The sequence below is a fragment of the Poeciliopsis prolifica genome, unplaced genomic scaffold (genome assembly GCF_027474105.1).
Source record: "Poeciliopsis prolifica strain line A6 unplaced genomic scaffold, Auburn_PproV2 SCAFFOLD050, whole genome shotgun sequence".
In the NCBI taxonomy this organism is placed as follows: Eukaryota; Metazoa; Chordata; class Actinopteri; order Cyprinodontiformes; family Poeciliidae; genus Poeciliopsis; species Poeciliopsis prolifica.
The window spans coordinates 2,360,683-2,380,877 of record NW_026562425.1 but is presented as its reverse complement, the minus strand read 5'-3'; the positions used below and the strand labels follow the sequence as shown (position 1 = coordinate 2,380,877).

At 37.0% G+C, this 20,195-nt stretch overlaps 1 protein-coding gene across 1 annotated transcript in view; it reads left to right on the top strand.

Moving 5' to 3' along the window:
* Window positions 1-20,195, top strand: part of LOC129378054 (collagen alpha-1(XI) chain-like) — a 91,424-nt gene that overhangs the window by 12,799 nt on the left and 58,430 nt on the right. The window contains exons 3-8 of the mRNA XM_055058306.1: window positions 1,449-1,662; window positions 6,155-6,317; window positions 15,856-15,984; window positions 18,315-18,404; window positions 18,677-18,775; window positions 19,059-19,364. Coding sequence (XP_054914281.1) covers window positions 1,449-1,662; window positions 6,155-6,317; window positions 15,856-15,984; window positions 18,315-18,404; window positions 18,677-18,775; window positions 19,059-19,364 — 1,001 coding nt within the window. The remainder of the gene's footprint in view (window positions 1-1,448; window positions 1,663-6,154; window positions 6,318-15,855; window positions 15,985-18,314; window positions 18,405-18,676; window positions 18,776-19,058; window positions 19,365-20,195) is intronic.

Below are 20,195 nucleotides of genomic sequence, written 5' to 3'. Positions count from 1 at the left end.
ATTTAAGAACTGAGTTGGAAATGGTGAAATGTAGCATTTGCCTACTTAAGCGCTTGGCAAATACTATTAAGTGTCATTGCCCTCATTCATTAGTGATCTGGTTTAAAAAGCAATTATGTATACCGAAATTAAAGTAACTAAGGAAAGATTAAGATGGTCTATACTTTAGGTCATTTGCAAAATAGAGAAAGTAAGAAACTTTTTCTTTTGAGAGTAGAAAGTGTACATAATTTGTGGTAGCAATCCTTTTTGGAAAAAATCTCACCATCCCATTCTTCCAGCAGATTTCAAAGGGAGACAAGTGTGATTCTGTTTGTGTGTGGCCAGAACAGCACACCCACACTAATCCCAAAAGTATTCAATAGGCTTGAGTTTACGACTAGACAGTTAATTCCTTCCCACTCCAAATTTCTGAAGGTAGTCTATTAAACAACTCTTTGAGAGGAGAGCTTCATCTTATGGAGGCTAGAGATAGGACTAAAAATTATCAATTGGTCACAAGTAAGTGAATTAAGTTTGTCAAGCTTTATTTTCATTTGTTTAACTTGCCAACTTACTTTAACTATTTGACTGCTTTTTTCCAGTAAGGCAGATGTCTGGCCTACCATGACGCTGCCTCTTTGTTTTTGAGTTTTTTCATACACACTCTGCTGCCAGAGCCACAAAACCATTTTCCTTACAAATGTGGCACCATTCAACAGGGTATAAACACACTTTCCAATGGTAGATTTGTTGTCTAGAAACATTTTTCAAGAAAAAAGAATTGAGCAAACACATATTTCCATGCTTTTGGTGACAAGTTTTGGAAAGGATTGTTGCTGTAGCATTTTTGTTTTACATATAGTTTGTAAAAACAATAGCCATTGCATCGTCTTGACAGATTGTTTTTGTTTGCATGGTAAAAAATATGCTTAATATTTTACTCACTGAGAATTATTAAATATATGGCAAACCCATCTACACACAGCAAGCGTGTGTAGATGAGCAGAAGACATAGTTTCTGTGTCTCTGTTGCATCCACCACTTGCTCTTAACCTTTTCATTTTAAAAACACAGATGGCTGCAGCTGTAGCACCGAAGTTTTTCCATCTGTCTTTTACTTGTTGTGCCACAGTCTACGAGCATCTTTCTGCCCCCTGTTTTATCCCATTTGTTGAATGTTTTCAAAAAGCCAAGTATGCAGCATCCAACTTCAAAAAACAAAAAAATGTTTTTCATGAAACATTAAACTCAGTGAAGCAACTGGATCAGAAATTTGGAACAAAGGAAACTATTAACAGTTTTGCATGAATAATTTAATTAAATTGAAACATTTAAGTCATTGTTATCAAACCAATGTGTTGCAGAGCTGTCCTGTAAAGCTTTGCTTACTCTTTTTTTTAATTACACATGTGCAAGTGCTTACTGACGTGCCAGTCTTCATTCCTGTTTTCTTTTGTCACTTTCAGGAGGAGTTTTCCCTGAAGATTTCTCCATTCTGTTCACTATCAAGCCCAAGGCTAGACTCCAGTCTTTCCTTCTATCCATATACAACAAACAAGGCCTCCAGCAGCTGGGAGTGGAGGTGGGCCGAGCCCCCGTCTTCCTATATGAGGACCAGCATGGCAAGCCCACCCCAGAGGAATACCCTTTGTTCCGCTCCATCAACCTTGCTGATGGCAAGTAAGTGATTGGCTTTTCAGAAAGAAACGCTGGAGGTAAAACCTGGGTGGTTAACTTTAGTGTTTCCAGAATCTTCCGAGTCCTGTGGTTTAGCCAGATTTAAATTAGGTTTTGAGTGTTGGAGTCTTTGTGGTGAAGCCTGTGGGGTTGTCTCAAAATGAGAGCAGCACAAATCGAAGATCATTTCAAACATTTTTAATATGATTGATAGGTCATGTTTTATTTCAAACAAAAACCAGTCTTCCCAAAGTATTTTCTCAAGCTCCTCTGGCCTGCTAAAGTGACTTACTGCTCTGCAGATTAATTGTTATCATGTGTTTGTTTAGTCATTAATAGCACATGGAACAAGTCAGACTCTAATGGCAGATAAATTGTAGCTAACAATATAATGACAGCCTTTGTTTTGTCTTGATAATTTACAGCCATGGCGTAGTGATATGGTGCAATGGTGAAGATTCTTATGAACTGCATAGCTCCCTTGTGAAGCATATTCAAACCTCTTTTAAAAGTTGTCATTAATCATTCATATAAATAGGGCCAGAAATGCATATAAGTGTTCCAATGTGTGGATTTTGTTCTGTCAAAAAAGTATATCACAAAAGATATGTAAATGCAATGCTTTGTAAAAATGTCCATGCTCTTGTTTTCATCTAAACAATTTTAAGTGAATGTCTTAGAATGTTGGATTGTTTTTAAACCTTTTTACAAATAAAAAGAGCATTAGGGGGAAAAAAATCAATTATAATGTAATTGCTTCTTTGTGTGCTTTGGAGTTTCTGTGCTGATTAATTTTTTTCTCAAAGCAATAAAAGCTGGATAGCTCTTGAATTGCTACAAAATGGAACTGTATTGTTGTCAATAGATGTCTACCTAATCGTCAGTAATCGAATTGCGCTGCATAAATCATAAGAAATCAGATGGCGACAGCTAATTCAGCAGCGACGGTGGGAACTCCGTCTACCTTTTTCCATCTCTTAGAAAAAAAGCTGAAAGAAAGATAAACTCTGTTGACATGATGTTAGCAAAGCTGACTGTACAGAAACACATAAGCATTTGTGATGGAAAAAAGTCACTCACTGCGCTGAATTATTGTGCGGAGGTGTTGACTAACGTGTCGCAGATATGGGACAACACTGTTTCTAAAAGTCTGCAATGTAGTGAGGTCACGTTCACAAACGATCCGATTCTTCTGAACTTCTCTTCACAAAGAATATAGTTCTGGAGCCTCACTGAGAGCCGTTCTTTGTTCTTGTAATGCTCTGCGTAAACTGCAGTAGCTGTCACTATTTTATTTAAATATATTCATTGATATTTATTTAACTAGCAAATAAATAAAACAAGAACAAAAGAGCAGCAGAGCATGCACATTGCTCATTGGTTGTTTTCGTTCAAAGTGGCAGCTGTAATGTCTGCCATGACGGTAGACATTACAGCATTGTGCTTCCTGGCTTCATGCAGTGGGAGAGAGAGTGAGAACAGTCATGGTGAGCGCCTTGTGCTTGGCTACTTCTTGCTTGTTGCTCTTTGGTCACTGTTCATAGTTGAGCCTTGCCTCAATTGCCTTGTTTAATGGTGCAGACAGTGGTGATTTCTGACAGGAATGATATGGGCAAATGCCCAGGGAATTATTTTTTTACATAATGGATAAATTCATTTCAGCTCTATGCATTCAATATTGAGGTGTTTTTAGGGGGATGTGAATCTTTCAGATCAATTTGATTAGGAATTTTGATCGTATTTCACATTTTATTGTGTCATGTAGCCCGGGGTGCTGGTCTTAGTCTTGTCTTGTCTTGGTCTCAGGTTAGATGGTCTTGCCTACAACACTGGCCACATCTTCTGAAGTTGGGATATTTTTCCTCCAACAAGTTCCAGAGGAATCACCTATAATCAGATGTTGGACCGGATTTTATTCCAATGTCATTTGTGAATGTTAGAGTCTCATTTTCCACAGTGGAGCTACGAAGATTGAAAAAGGTTAGCATTTTGGAGGACATCTCATCAACATCAATATTTCCACTAAATTCATCCATCCATTTTCTTCCACCCTTTTGCCTAGTGGGCTCCAGAGCGGTGCTGGTGCCTAACTCCAGCTAATGTTCCAGGTGAAAACTTCCTCTGAATAAGAGGCAAAAAAACAATAGTTTGATAGAGGAAAAGCATCTCAGACCCTGAGCTCAAAGTGAGATGCCCAGAGATATTTACCATGTTTGATGTTTGCTGTGAATGACGTATTCTCACAGACGAACGAGATCATTCGTCCAAGTTTGTCGTTTATTGAAAGTTTAGAAACTACGGCGGCTGTGTTGAGCCACAGCAACGGTAAACAAAGGTAAACGGGTTATTGTACAAAGGTTACAGTAACCCAAACAGGTGATCAACTCAAAACCATTCGTACCTTTTTATATTCTCTCTCTCTCTCTTTGTCATTTAAGTGCACCCGTTGACTTGGCAACTGCCTGCGCTCCGCAAGCAGAGCAGAGCATGACCTTAAAAAACATGACCTTCAGTCCGTTACGATATTAGGTTGTCAGGCTTGACATTTATTTTGCGATTATTAATAAGCGACCCCCGTTCAGTTCGTCACCTAATGCTGAGATCAACTCAAAACCTTCCACCATCGACGTATTTCACCCCTGCTCTAACAAAGCACAAACAGTTCAGATAAAATGAGAAATGGGGGAAAAAAAGCTGTTTATTAACTGATTAAGCTGATTTGATTTTTTTTCACAGTAGACGGTGCTCCCCTCTCTTCGCTTAAAGTTTTAGGGGTACGCAGTACCCGACTGTACCCGCCTACTTTCACCCCTTGATTGTAAAACATCACCAGTCCATCACAGAGACATACAGGACAAACAACCACGCACAGCTACGCACCTGAGGACATGTCTTTATGGGTGGAAGTTGGGATACTTGGAGAGAACCTATGCAGCCATGGGGAGAAAATACAAACTCCATTCAGAAATACCTCAGAATAGGAATTAAACTCAGGACATTGCTGCAAAGCAACAGTGCTCCTAACTGTGCCACTCTACAGACAACCCAATTTCTGCAACCACCTGAAATTTAAACATGGACAACACCTACAGAATGTAACTTAAATTTTTGTATTAGTTCAAGTCACTAGAGCATAAATCATGCACATTTTCACCAAAGCTGAATACATGTGCAGGATCTTTCAGTAATTTCAGCAAAATGTAGGTAGGTCTAATAGTAGTCATGAGATTAATATTAGATGTTAACTGTCTTATGTTATATTACTAATTATTAACTTACACCATGGGGAGTTGTAATTCCAATGCAAGTTCATGTCTTGTTTTTTTTATTTCCTTTTTGAAAAATTTGGTAGGAATAGTTTTGCATGGTCCTTTATTTAAAGAACTTTGAAGTAGTTGCTCATGGGGTTATACTTTCTGACACCATTGTTTCTGTTGTTATGTTTGAAAAAACAAACAACTTTATGCCCAAAAGACTTGCCCTTGCGGTTTAATGTCTAAGGAACTAGAATTAGTATATTAGCTCTCTTTTGTTGCAACTTAAATGGACAGTTAATGACACAGATAACTTCAAACTTCCTGTCTTATAATTGCCTTTCAGATCATAGTGCTTTTCAGTGTCGTTAACGTTTTGCTCTTTGTGACTCACATCCTTGTTTTAATTGGACTGCGTCTACAGCTCTCAGCAGATCACCTGGCGTACAGAATAAGAAATAGACTTGCCAGTTTATTTTGGCATTAGACTCTGTCTCCATCAGTTGCAGACCAAAATGCAAAATATGACAGATGGTTGTATAAAATTTGCCTCATTCTGTTCACTGCTGTTCTGACAGTGGTTGGACCACCACTTTCAGATGTGTTAACATTTGTCAGTTTCTGTTTTAGAAGCTGTAGAACTGTAAAACAACAAACTGTACTGAAGTTCCTTTAAACTTTGTTGAACTTGTGCCTTTTTCACTTGCTTATCTGGACTAAATGCAAATGTGAATTCGTCTTTCAAGGTGCTTTGCAGGTGGAAAGAGGTTCTATGGAAGTGGGTTGAGCAGATCTCTATGTTCTGCCAAGCGTAGCTAACAAATCCTGCCTTTAAAAATCCAAAGTTATATTATGACAGCTCATATCAAAATAAATAAAACAAGCTGGGCATAACCACTTAACAATTGGCAAACCAAAGGCTTGACCCTACTGTGCAGAGCAGGAAAAAATTCTCTTCATGTCTGTACACAAAATTTTATTGATGACCTTATGATTGAGCTTTCGACAAACTACCAGGCAGATTTTGTTTCAACATTGAGATGGCTGTTCTTCCTCTACTGACTGGCTCTTGTATTTCAAAAAGTAGAAAAGCAAAAAAAAAAAGGAATATTCCCTAATCAGTGTGTGAATGTCTGTGTGAATGTCACGGAATGTAGATTCAAAGTCCTCTGAACTAGATAAAGTATTATGCAAGTACTATTCTCTGAGTTCATAATTTCTGACCTTTCATTTTACTGCAGATGGCACAGAGTCGCTATCAGCGTTGAGAAGAAGAGCATCACCATCTTTGTGGACTGTAAGAAGAAACTCACCAAACCACTTAAAAGAAGTGACCAAGCTGTGATCGACACTGAAGGCATTACAGTCTTTGGTACCAGAATCTTGGATGATGAAGTCTTTGAGGTAAATTTGAATTTTAGACTCTTGGTGTGTTTGTCTGCATGGTCTGTTTTAACAATGGAAAACGCATCTGGGGCACAACTGAGGGATGCCTTTTTAGTGTAAGGACTTAAATGTTTTTTATGTAATTTTAAAAAGTATCAAATTAGTGTAGAATTAGTGACGTTTCATTGATAGAAGCTGGGTGACGCTTCACTGATAGATAATGGACATTATCTATCAGTGAATTGAATTATCAAAATGAAACTAACGAGATTCAACTTCTACATGTGTGAAGCGCTTCTAGCTTTTGAAGAAAACAGTGCACATATTTGTCACTATGAGGTTGCAAAGACAATCTGCTTACAATCTATTTGCAGTAAATGCTGATGGAAATGTTTTTTTTTCCCACAATTGTATTTATAATTGTTGTTTTCGGTTATATAAATATGAAAGTAATTTAGGGATATGACTCAGCTAACATTCACATTCATGTAGTGTGGATCTGTAGCACTTGAAAAGATTTAAGACAATGCACTTTAGGACTTCAGATGCTAATCTAAAAATAAATGTGTGGTTGACTTTTATGCCAGCATTTACTAGAAGCATAATCATTTTATTTACAGCTACCAATTGAGACAAAAAGAAGTTAGAATTTTTTGCTCAGAGTCCAAACATTTCAGTGACACATTAAAAGGCTATAGATTTTATATATATATATATATATATTTTTTTTTTATTAGGTTTTGAATACCACTTCATGGTGAATTTTATTGGCCAGAACAACAATGTTGGATTTGGTTGCCTGTTTCATAAAAGGCATCTTCACAGTGTGTTATTCATTATGTTGTTCTAACCCTCAGCACAGACGGGGTTGTTTTACATACTTGACTAGCACAGATGACAGAAGTCTGCTTTCAGAATATTTCATAATATGATTTAAATATTTAGAGCACAATGGTTAGAATGGAAATCTAGACCATGCGGAATTATTCATTTGGTTTTGTGAGGGAGTTTGCATATTTGTGGACTGCACAGGTAGCATCTTGCTGAGTGGAAAATGTGAGCTACATGCTACCATAGAAAACAGATTCTCTTTGATGTCACTGCACATGGAATGCATGCAAAGTGGAGCAGCCTGCAAGATGTTAGCTTCTGGGCCGAAGACAGCTGAACATGTTGATGCCACTTTTCATCGCGAGCAACATGAGATCATGAAGTTGAATTTGATTTAAAACTTTGTTTTGCACATATTGTATAGATTTACTATAATGAAGTAAATTTCTTATAGGATACCAGGGTGGGTGATTCAGTTAATTAGATGATGAGAAAATAATCGCAGCCTTTGGTGGTTCTACTGTTAATTCAAGATGGAGCTGCTTTGCTCTTGGAAAGCTCATTGTTTAAAGACCTATTACACTAAATAGTGTAAATTACAGAGTAATTTGTTTTGCTCCTTTTAGAACCTCTAAACGGAAATTGCCATGTTTTGTTCCAAGAGTTTGGGCTTTTCACATTGCAAAATGGTGTTTATTAATGTTTAAGATAAAAGAAACCACAAATTCTAAGCTAATTATTTTCATGTTAAGTAGAATATTTTGGGATTGCTGATTACAAAATGAATGTTTAATGGATAATTCACATATATTCCTTATCTTTTATTTGTTCTAGATAGTTGTTGTATATCCAGCTTTATGAAAACTTGCCTAAGCCAGGGGTTCAATTTATACTTTTTACTGCATCTTTTTATCTGCATCTCTTCTCATCTATACATTTAAGAGTTAAAATCTTATACTGGTAAAATTATCTGTTTTAAGCTAAGTAAAAGCTTAAAATATTGTGGATATATGCTTTGATACATAAGTTGGGAATTATCCTCTGTTATTTTCTTTTTTGTTGAATTCAAAGCTACCAAACACTGTTTAGAGGTTCTGCAGCACATTCAGTGTTGGTTACATTTAAATATATATATATATCTTTCACGTTATTAAACGTGTGCTGATCTGCTCTTACTCAAACTTTGATTCTTGATTCTTTGAGTTTGAAATGGCTTTTAGTCTATCCTTGGGCTTTTAATTGTATACCAATGCTTATTAACAATTCTTAAAACTTTTTTCATGCTTTTTTTTTAGAAGAATTGTTTGCAGTGGAAAAATCCTATAAAAAAAAGATACTTGCTATTACTTAGTGGTTAGGTTGTAATTACTGAGCCTCACAGGTAATTTCTCTATTAAACTCCTTTTGGCATTGAGCACATCTCTATCCTACTGCACTAGATTACACAAGCAGGTGTCAAAGTTGGAAGCAAAGGCGAAAGTGAAGGCAAGAGGAAAATTTGAGCAGAGTGTGCTTAGTCCTCCTGGTCTGAAGAGCACAGATGTTTAAGAGATATGCTCAGTGACTCTTTCCCTAAGTGCTATAGCGCTGCACCTCCCCTACACTCACAACCAACTTTTTTTCCAACTTTTAAAGAATATTTTGAAGTTGAAATCATATTTAGTTCTCATTTTAATCAAAACTGTGTGTTTTATTTGTTTTTTTATTTTGTTTGTTTTGTTTGTTTGGATTGAATCTCAGTCTGTGTGTCTCGATAAAGAGGAGGAGGAAAGCGAGGTGAAGATATTTTGTTCATGTGCCTGTTATTACTGCAGAGTGGATCGGTCCAAAAATGCTGTCCCCGGAGCAGGACAGTCCCTGGCAGGAAAACAGCAAGAGTCTGATGGGCTCCAAACTTTAAATGAATCATTGTTTACAGTTTATAGTTGAGTTGGCAGAAAGACGAACCTAACGACTGTTTCTCATATGCCTCGGTAACACTTTTGTTTTAGATAAAGTTAATTTAAATATTTATAGTTAGTTGAGAATGCCTCTATTCATCATTGGATATTTTTTATGTATTGCCCACACAAATTTGTACTTAATTTTGAAGTGAGTAGATCATATTTTTTTTTTTTTATTACATGTAAAACCAGAAAAGTGTGTCATGTATTCATGCCCAGTCTCCCAAATACATCTAAATACACAAAGTGTGTATTTATTTTTATTATGATACATGTAAGTAATTTACATGTATCATAATAAAACATCAATCTCAAGTCTTTCAGTTTTCCTTTACATTTTGCCACATCAATCTCTGTCCCATCAAAACACCACCATTTTATAAGATTGTTTGTTCAACATGTTTTTCACTGTAAGGTTTCCACTAACCTTAGGATTCTCAGGTACAACAAAAGGTTCAGTTTGCTGCACTCCAAGGACCAAGTATTAATTGTTGTAAAAAGCCATGAGACGTCTCATCGGCAGTCCTTAGACATCAATTTTTAGTACATTTTAAACTGTGCCATATTGTTTCTATTTTCAAATGCTGGATTTAGATGTACAAAGCTTTGTATTGTTTTAGAACTGAAGCCTGTTTCGGTTTCTCCTTAATTTTATTCCTGACCGTCCTGGTGTGCTCATTTGATTCATCATGCCGTTTGTTCCCTGCTGTTCTCAGACAACCCCCTGATGCCTTTACAGAAGTGTTTTACTCATAACTTACACACATGCAAACTATTTTCATCAAAAGTATTTGAAAGGTCAACGAGGCCCATTGCAAATGCAGGTTTGTAGAAAACAAGCCACTGTCTGAAAACTCTAACAATTTAGTTTACTTGTTTCTGACATAAATGTTTCCTTTTTGTTTGTTTTACTTTAAACTTTAAATATATATTGATTTTAATAAGTAATAGTTGAGACGCATCAGGACCAAGGTGATTCCCAAAATCATTTTCTGACACAAAGGCACTGAGAGAGCAAAGAAAAATAAACCTAACCAGCAAGCAGGTGGTTCAAGCACTTCAACAATCTTGCTAGCTACTGGGAAGGAACATGTTTGAACATTCAAAGGTTGCCAGATATTGTACACCCACAGTGCTTGAAAAGAAATGTTATTCTTGTGTTGACAGCAAAGGCTGAATTTGACAGAACACTGGAAGAAATCTGGAGAATATTACACTGTTGTACCGTTTCTGTGTTCAGTTCCTCCTGGTTAATTATTTTTCCTGTTGTGTTTTAAATATCCCATCTGTTCCTTTGTTCTTTCAAGATGAGAGGGAGAGGTGAAGAATGATTTTTCTCATAACATGTCATGTATTTTTTGTTTCGTTTTTTGATTTACAGTCTGTAAATTAAATGCATATACAGTGTATTTCTACTGTTAGTGCTCACCATTGCAGTGAATAGACAGCAGGGCATTTTAACTTAAGGTAGTTGCTGCACAAACAGATGTTAGCATCTGTTTGTTAGCATGTTTTCTGTCAATAGCAACATGCTAATGCTGGCGCGTTTGCTTAGTCAGCATTATCCAAATAAGAGTCGTACTCTTTTTTTTGTTTAAATTATTACCAAGTTACATTCATAATGGCCTTTTAAGCTCAAAGCTCATGCATGTTGAGCAGCAGAAATTTTTTTGTGACAGTGGGTGACACAGACAGAGTGGAGTTAACATTTCTTCAGAGCTTTTTCTAGTGTATTGGCAGGTTTTTCTTAGTTTTTTTAAAGGTTTCAAATGTTACGCAAATATTTTGAAGCATTTTTTTTTTTTTTTTTTTATCTATATGGGGATTTCCATACTGAACTGGTTGCAGTGATAAACTAATTAGTTTTTACGTAGCACTGGTTGTTTTACTTTCCACCTTTAAAATACCTTAGTTTCCTACTCTGGGACTGGAAAACACCTTTTGTGCTTCCTCTAAGCGAGTTATTACACAAGTCAATGGTGCTAAAAATAGTTAAATGAGTCTAATTTCTCAATTAACAACTTTCCCTCTGAAGAGCATTCTGCTTTCAGAATTGCAAAAAAATATTGGACTTTAGCTTTTTATTACTGATCTGGCCAACATTGATATAGGCCAATTTCAGCTTTGGCCATCTCTAGGGACGTCTCTACTCTAAATTTAACAATGGTTTCATTTAAATCAGCTTTATTGAAAAAACAACCTTTAAGTCAATGAGAGGAAAGGTACTTTAGAAGTGTGAAAATCTGTTTCTTTTATTACTCTATTTATCGGGCTCTCCTGACAGTAGACCAAGACACACCTCTCCACCAGACAAACATATATACAGAAGGACAAACACTCTTCGAGCTAAAAGAAAGGTGATTAATTTCTTCCCATCTCAGTAAAACTAATCTCTGTTGATTAAGTTTCCAAGTCCAATATGTTCCTAATTTTCCAGTGTTCAAGGCAGAAACCACATTTTTGTTTATGCCTCTAAATTAGTCCAGTAAAGACATGATTAAAAAAAGTCTTGCACCTCCACCCGTCTTATGATCCGGTGCCAGCAGGAGCTGTCTGTATCCAATCAAAGTCAGATCTTCATTTTTCAGATTTGGTTAACATGACTGTGGAGGCTCATGAATTGCTTCTTGTAGCACACACTGCACTTACCTCCTGCTGGCAATCAAAAACACATTTTTGACTCTCTAGTAACGAACCATTTCCAGAGACAAATTTTATAGTCAGCTGTGCACTTGTAAAAAGAACAAAAAACGTTGCTTTTTGTTTTTCCACCCGTTGTGAGTAATATCTCCTAGGTCCTTTTTGTGAGTCAGGAAGGATACTCTTCACAGCAGGCGTTGAAAATACCACAGCGTAGCAATAATAAAGCTTTGTCCATGTGCTTTCATAAACTTTTGAGATCATAATCAAATGTGAAATGAGCTTCAGGAACAAACAGGAGGCTGTTTATTCTCTACTGTTTATTCTCTGGCACTCATGAAACAGTTACTTTCTCTTTGAATGAAGTATAATTAGAGCCACCTTATTCATTTGTGCCTCAGCCGAGAGTTGACAATGTTGAGACATGTTGTAGTTGCGGAAAAACACATCATTGTGTTTATTGATGTGCATCCATGACAGGATAATTTATCCCACTACGCATGGATTGAACAGATTGAGCACATTGCAGTAGATCATTCCTGGGATTCCGAGGAGGAACATGAACAGATGCCAGAAAGATGTGCAGCCTGACCCAGACGTGAACGTCAACAAAATGAGCTGAGATACGCAGAAGGAAGTCAGAAGGATGAAAGGAAAAGCAGAGGAAGGCATGGGATGAAGGTTCCACCAGGGAGTGTGGGATTGACTGAATCATTACGAGGCTTAGGGAACTGTCTTGTGCGTGTGGTCTCTCTCTGTCGTTTTTAATTAACATATTTTGTTCTTGTAGTGACTGCATGTGTGCTTAACACATAAACCTTTGTTTAAAAGAGGAAAACTCCAAGAATAAGATGTGACCTACAGAGAGGACAGCTTTTAGAAAAGGGGGAAGCAGACAGAACTCATGCCAGCTCCAGTGTGTCCGTTTTATCACTCCTGTCTTTTCTTGTCTTTGACTTATACATTTTGTAAAAAACAAAAAAAACTTGTAGGTTGCGCCATAACATCTACTCTGTTATTACTTTAACACATTTTGTTTTTCAGCTGTTGATTCTGTTAAGTAAGAGCGTTTTTCAAGTGCACCTATTTCACAAATGTTTGTTTCCAGTGCAGCAAGCTGCCTGCAGAAATAAAGAAGAAAAGGAAAATTGGTGGAAAATTGGTCTAATTTCAGCTGTGCTATAAATGTGTGAGTAGTTTCTTAGAAAACATTAGTGAGAAATCAGCATCATGAATCTCAAGAAAGACAACCATTATAGTTGTGGTTATGTTTGTAGAATTATATCCAAATCTTTGAATATCTCAGAGCACGGCTTAATCCATCATCCCAAAGTGGAAAGGGAAGGAAGCAGCGGTAAATCTACTAAGACATGTCTGTCCATCTAAACCAACAGACCAAGAAAGAAAGCATTAATCAGAAAATCAGCCAGGAGTTGGTTACTCAACAGTAGCTGCAGAGTTTCATAAGCAAGGTAGAATAGTTTATTGTCAGGACAATTATCAGTCGCGCAATTCATAATCTTTATGGATGCATGGCAACGATTCAAAAGATACCCGATTTATAGTTTTCCAAAAACCCTTTAGAGGACAAATGAAAATGCAATGTTTAACATGAATCAGGGTGGCAGCAGCATTATTCTGTGGGGATGCTTTTCTTCAGCAGGCACTAGGAAGTAAGGCAGAGTTTATTGGAGTTTATGGAGCTAAATACATTGCAACCTTTGGGGAAACATTCTTTGTTGATTTTTAATTTAGAAAAAAAAAATACATTGAAGTTTTCCATAAAACTGTTAAAATGTATGGTACTATAACAATACAGATTCATAAACAATCATACACCAAGGAGATAGCTGAATTGTAAAGTAACGTGAAGGATTAAAGCGACAAAATTACACATCTGTTTTCAACCGAAGATGATGGATCTGAACTGACTACCCCTGCATAAACCCAAAAGCTTAATGAATCTGTGTTTAGTTTAAGTTGGCCTAACACTACTCAGGTTTACTGGTTACATATGATGTGAGTGCAGAGCGATGGGTACTTAATGTGTTCCAGAGATCTAAGCTTATACAGATGTTGCCTCCTGTAATTTAATGCAGTCTGCATGTATGTGCTTCCTCCTAAAGAGGCCACCCGGACCGAGTCCTCTCTTTCCTTTCCCAGAGTTATTTTGCACATTTTAATCACGTAAGTGGAATTCAAAAGATCTGAAAAAGGTAGATGGATATTAATAGCATTCTTAAGATTGAAGGGAAAGCACGTCCCGGTTTTGCTGTAAATCCTCACGATACTATCATGGAAAATATGCCTTTCTAACTGTTGGGAGAGGATATCTAATTTCCTTTTCCATAGGCTCATGAAAAACAGACGGCTTCAGATAAGTAGAGACTTTGGATTTTTGTCTGCTGAGTGCAGGGGCTTGCCAACCTTAATGATGGAGTAAGGGTAACTGTAGAATAGTTATTTTTGAAAGCTTTAAGACTCCCCTACAGCCTAGACACAATCTATAAAGCTTGATCTAATTAACAGTCAAGAGACTACTGTCTTTAGTATTCGACATCCGCCTTGTTTTTTTTTTATTGTCTCATTTTATTACCGTCATGCTGGTGAAGACCTTGGGCAGTGAAGCCAAAGGGAACAGGAGCACACTTTATTGGCGTTAAAGAATCCCTGTTATGCTTTCTGAGTTTTTTTCTTCAGCATTTTATAGCTTTTGATGCATGACTGTGTCGGTGGAGCAGCAAAGTCAAAAAATCCATGTCAGAGGCAGTAATCATCACCGGCTGAATCACTGCTTCTGAGTTTGAGAATCAGATCTTTTGTACGGTAGTTCCTGATTTTCTTCTGTCGCTGTACTTATCTATCCCTGCGATATGCATTTCAGTGATGATTCCACAGTGGCTAGTTTGGCACAAGTCAAAGAGAGAAAGAACAGCTGGCGATACTCCTACAGCAGGCTGACCAGTCAGAGCGGACTGGGCTGAAATGAAATGAGGCATTTGGATCGACCAGGATTCATGCAGCAATGAACAGTTCCTTTTCTGTTTACCTGTTTCACGTTTTATCACATTACAAACATAAACTTTACTTTATTTGAATTTTATGTGACACGCCAACATGAAACAATCATCCAATTTGGAAATGAGAGAAAATTGACATGTTTTCAAAGTGTTTTACTAATAGAAATCCCAAACCAAAATTCAACGATACCAACTGCCTTTAAAAGTCTAATCAGCTAATAAAGCCCCCTTGAGGGTAATTGTTCTGTGAAGGCTTAAGAGATGTTTTAGAAAGCATTAGTGGACAATCTGCACCATAGAAACCAAGAACACATATCAGTGATAAAACTGTGAAAAACTAACATTTGGTTTTTGTACATCTAATTGGACATTCTTCCACACATCAACCAGGAAGCGAATATGATGTCAACACTGCAAAGCTACTAAAACAGCTACATATCTAACCCGGGAAGAAGACTTAAAAGGATCGTCTTGACCAACAATCAAAGCCTATGTGTGGCAGAAAAGTTAAAATCCCTTTTGGTGAAACTTGGTGAACATAGTTGATGGGAAGATGGATGTAACTAAATACAGGCTAATATTGGGACGTAAATAGTCTGATGTGTAGTTTGTTTGTTTTTTATTTGGTTTTTCCTCATGCATTTATTTACCAATCCTTAATAGCAACAGGAATGGTGACTGCAGAATTCCTATTATTATCACGGATATTCATTCAGTTCCAACAAGTTTGTCATTGTATGAACTCAGTTTAAAACAATGTTAGAATTGTGTGTGGAGTGGAAATAAAATCCTTTGGTGTTTTGTTTTCTAGCTTGTCATGGTTTTTGCTCAATTTTACCTCTAAGTTGTTTCTCAGTGTTGCTGAAGTGGTTAAAACTCAAAGCTACATGTTGAAGACATTTTCCAAACCAAACCAAATTGGAAGAAACACATTTCTGAGGAGAAGGAAATAAAATAAATGACACCACAGACCATCTCACAGCCTTCTGTAGGATATTAGCTGTAAATGAGCCAACAGACTCCTTGTGTATCTTTGCAGCCACAGGGGATAAAAAATAACCTTTATGTGGGAATTTTTTACGCACCTCCACTGACTCACCTTTCTCTTTTCCTTTTTTCTAGGGTGACATTCAGCAGCTTTTAATATTGTCAGATCCCAGAGCCGCCTATGACTACTGTGAACACTACAGCCCTGACTGTGGAACACCCAGCCACCATGACACTCCACAGGCCCAGGAACCAGAGGAAGAGGTCAGCGTCTATGGTTTGATTTCTTAAAATATGGATCAGAATCATATCACGATCCTATGGCAAGAAGATGTCAGGAAGACGTGTGGCAGCTGGGAGTTGTAGGCAGGATAATGTTTCATTCTCTTACATGTGTATGGCATGAACAGAAAAGACCACAAAGGACAAAATAAGCAGAAAGCTTGGCTCACTGATCATCCCATGAATTTGAAAACTGTTCTAATTGGATTTTTTGGGGGAATTTTGCAGATAATTGAAAAGAAACAAATTTAAACTTGGTACTTTTTCAACCGTCTTCTCATATATCCTTCAATTTGTGGCATGTCAAAAATCCTGCAGCTATAGACAGATAACTTGAGAAAAGCTTGAGGAAAAACTGTAAAATCTGTCTTTTTCTCCAGTCTGTGTTTTATTGGTGGAAAAACAATGACATATCAAAATACATGCCTGGGTTTGAAATGAAAGTTTTATTGGTACTGTCTCCAAAACATCCCTCAGAGTCTTTAGGCAGATTTGTGTAAAAGCTTTAGTTTCTTTTCATCTTTACACTTTGTGCTCGTTTACAGTTTTATCTTATGGTTGATATTTTCCTTCAGTTTTGGATTAAATAACTGATGAACTCATTTTGGAAACTAGTTATTTTTTTTCCTGCCTCGAAGTCATAGTCCACTTTGGAGTGGCCCCGAGATTTATATCACTAACGAGTTCAGCAGGCTCTGCCCAGACTCACAGGGAAATTTAAGCTTTTCCTTCCCCGACTACTTCCAATACCTGGAAAAGCCGACTTTTGGTTCAAAACAAAAAAGAAGAGAAGCCTGTTCTTTATTCAAAACTCTTGGCAGAATAGAGGGTACCAGCACTGGAAAATATTGCTTCATCATCAAGTTACTTTTCTGAGCCAACATAAGGAGGTTGTCAATCCCAAATAGACAGCAGGGAGCAGTTTGGCTTCAAGGACATTGTAAATCTGGTTTATTCATTGGCGTATTCTGTACAGTTAAGACAGGAATGTTCTTCCTACATTCCTGCTCAGTTTGTTAAAGTTGCTGACTCTCAATAAGCTAAAAAGTAAATTCCACAATCTAGCTTTTTTTTTTTTTTAATGAAAAAGCCTGAAGCAATCCAAAGTAATTGTGAATAAAACTTCTTTTGAAGATGTTTTATCTCATGAAGCTTGTCGACTTGCATCACTTTGCAGTCTCAGCTGTTGGGCCAAAGGAGGAAGAGAAAGTAAGAGCCACCTTTTTATGAGAAAACACATCTATTTATGATTTTTAATTCGCCCTGTTGTAAATCCATTCAGCTTAGTCCAAGTACTCCAACACTTTGTTTCTCTCTGAGCCTGTCTCGATGCTAAGGCCAGGACGTCTTTAATGTGACCTTTCCCCCTCCAGACCACATAACTGAGGCCAACGTTAGAACTTGTATTATTTTTTTGAGCTTAGCAGCTGCCTAGAGACTAATATTTATCTTTTTGCTGATTGGGTATTGAATATCAGGAGCTGCTTTGTTGTTATAATCTACCTTCCCTCTGTTTGGATAATGCTAAGACAATAAACCTTCATTCACAAAGGACCGAGGAAGATGTTTTACATCATTATATGTTGGTCCTCCGTGCTTCTGGCAGAGCTAGTCAGACTAATGGGTGTTTCTGAAAAAAACAACTCAGATATGTGTTCATATGTATCTATGTATTTTTTTAAATCTTCTTTAGACAATGGATAGATGTATTAAACTGAATTGACATTTTCTTCAAGTCTGACCTTATTTACCTGTAAACTTATGAGGTGTAAAATGCTTTAAACTCTACTTTCACCCTCCCAGTTTTTATCAGTGAGTATCACAGTAAGTCTTTTGATTTAATAATTAATACTACGCAGTGAGCCTTTTATTACATCTTCATTTTTTATTGCTCTAACTATAAAAAAAAATAGCTATGACTGCATGTACTGGTATTTCAATAAATATGGCATACAGTACAAGTCTTTTAAAGAACCTTTAATGACAATTAGAAGTGTTTTTGTGGACAAAATTAAGCAGCAACAGCAGAAAATTGTTACAGGATTTATTTGAGAACTTTTTCCATTAACTAAAGGTCAGAATGATTTGCAAAATTGGGAAATACACTCATGCATACAGAAAATATTTTTGGGTTATTTTTTTTATATCAATTTGAAGTTTGACCCCTTGCTCTTTAATTGACATGATATATATTTACTTTATGTAGTTTAAAATAAATAATCAGTCTGAGGACCAGACTGTTTAGAAAACAGAGTCTTATGCATATTATGATTTTGCTTACATGCTGTAACATCATCTTTTGGTTCTTACAGTACCCGGTCTACGACTACGGGGAGTTATATGACTACGGTGAAGGGGAGGTAACCACTGATGCTCCACCTACATCAGGAGCTAAGACAGAGGTAAATCTTGATTACTTATACAACTATCATGATTCGTTGTATAGTTCTTAGTATTTTTTGGTCATTTAAATTCTTCATCTGGTTCCTTTTGCTTTCTATTGATTGCATAATTTATTGCACTTTTGGGTTGTTTTTTTTCTGCATGCCGCTCAAAACATCTTTGTAAAAATTAACATGCTTAATGTTGCGCTTTTTCACCTGGTGGGAAGGGATATTCTGTAACCTATTGCCCTCAAATCTGACTTTATTTTATGAACTATTTCTTCTTTTAGACAAATGCTGGTGGAGAATATTACACTAACGAGTACGACTACACCGAGGTGTATGGGAGTAAGCTTGATCCTCCGACAGAGACTTCCAGACAAGGCGAGGTAACTACTACTTTATTTTTCTTTGACTTGGTTCAGAGTTATCCATTTAACAAACATGTGATTATGCATAAAGTGGGGTTGAGACCCAATTGAGCGGTATGTGATATCGAGAGGGAATCTACAAGTAATCTACAGAAATAAACCTAAATTGAAGTGACTGCAGGAAGCAACTTTTGTCTGAAATGATAAAGCTGAACTAGCCCATTACTAATGTTTCCTTAATGTAGCAATCAGTAGACCTGCAACTAACAAATCCTCCATGTCTCCCCACTTCTGATCCCAGACTTACGATGCTGAAATAGGGGAGGATTATGTCACCGGTGTGGATGAGGTTGGAGTGGACCCTACTGTTGCTGTGGAAAGTGCTGCTCCAGTGGACCCACCAGTGAAGGCGCAACCTGAAACAGATGTGAACGAGTTTAAGGAATACGACGTGAAGGAATATGATACCAAAGAGTTTGTGGAGAAACCCTACGACTATGGCACTTATGTGGATTACGGCGATTATGGCACCACCAATGCAAAGCCGACCCCGGAAGTGTATGAGGATGAGATTGGTCCTGGTGTTCCAGCAGAGACAGATATCAGTGTAAGTGGTCATGATTAACAAACTGACTTAATATGGAAAAATAATAGTGTTTGTTTGTACTAATGTGCTGATCAGAATTGCATCTGGTTTCTGATCTCCTGCTTTTGTAAAGATGTGACCTTCTAATATTTACCCATCGGCAAATGAGTCATGTAAATCAAAATACTCTGATGACATTTAGCTCTATTCAAATAGACTTATAGTCTGAATGAGAAGTGGTTTATGCTGCTTCATAATCTGTACAGCGTGGATAGAAAGAAACACTTGTTCTGATTGCAACATTCCTATTGTGGCAACCTGGCCTGACTGTGCATGTGTTTGCCATATCTGGGTAGCAAAACTGGTCTGCTGATTTCTTGTCCTGTAATATAGGCAGACCAACAGAAAACTGCTTAGCATGTAGCTTAATTAGGGAATGGAGTGACATCTCAACTGTTATTAGACCGTGGCGCTGGTCCATTCTTGGAGCTCAGAAGACATAGAACAAAAAAACATTTGTTCTATGTTTTATGTCAGCACAGACAGTGGTACAACTGCTTCTGTGTTTTTTTTAGGTAATTTTTTACAACCCTGGGTAAGTTAGTGCCTCTATTCCAGTGCATGTTTGATCGGATGAATTTATGTTGTGCCTGTATAACTGGTGCATTCAGATTATTTGATCTTAATATGCTTCAGTCCGAACATTTTTCACATGTAAACAAAGCTATTGATTTTGGTTTTCCATACAGTCAGAAAAAAAGAACAAAAAACAATAATATTGTACGCGGCAAGGTTGTGTGTACAATAATTTGTTAAATTAAACCATCCATCAGAGCAGAATCAGCAACAGAT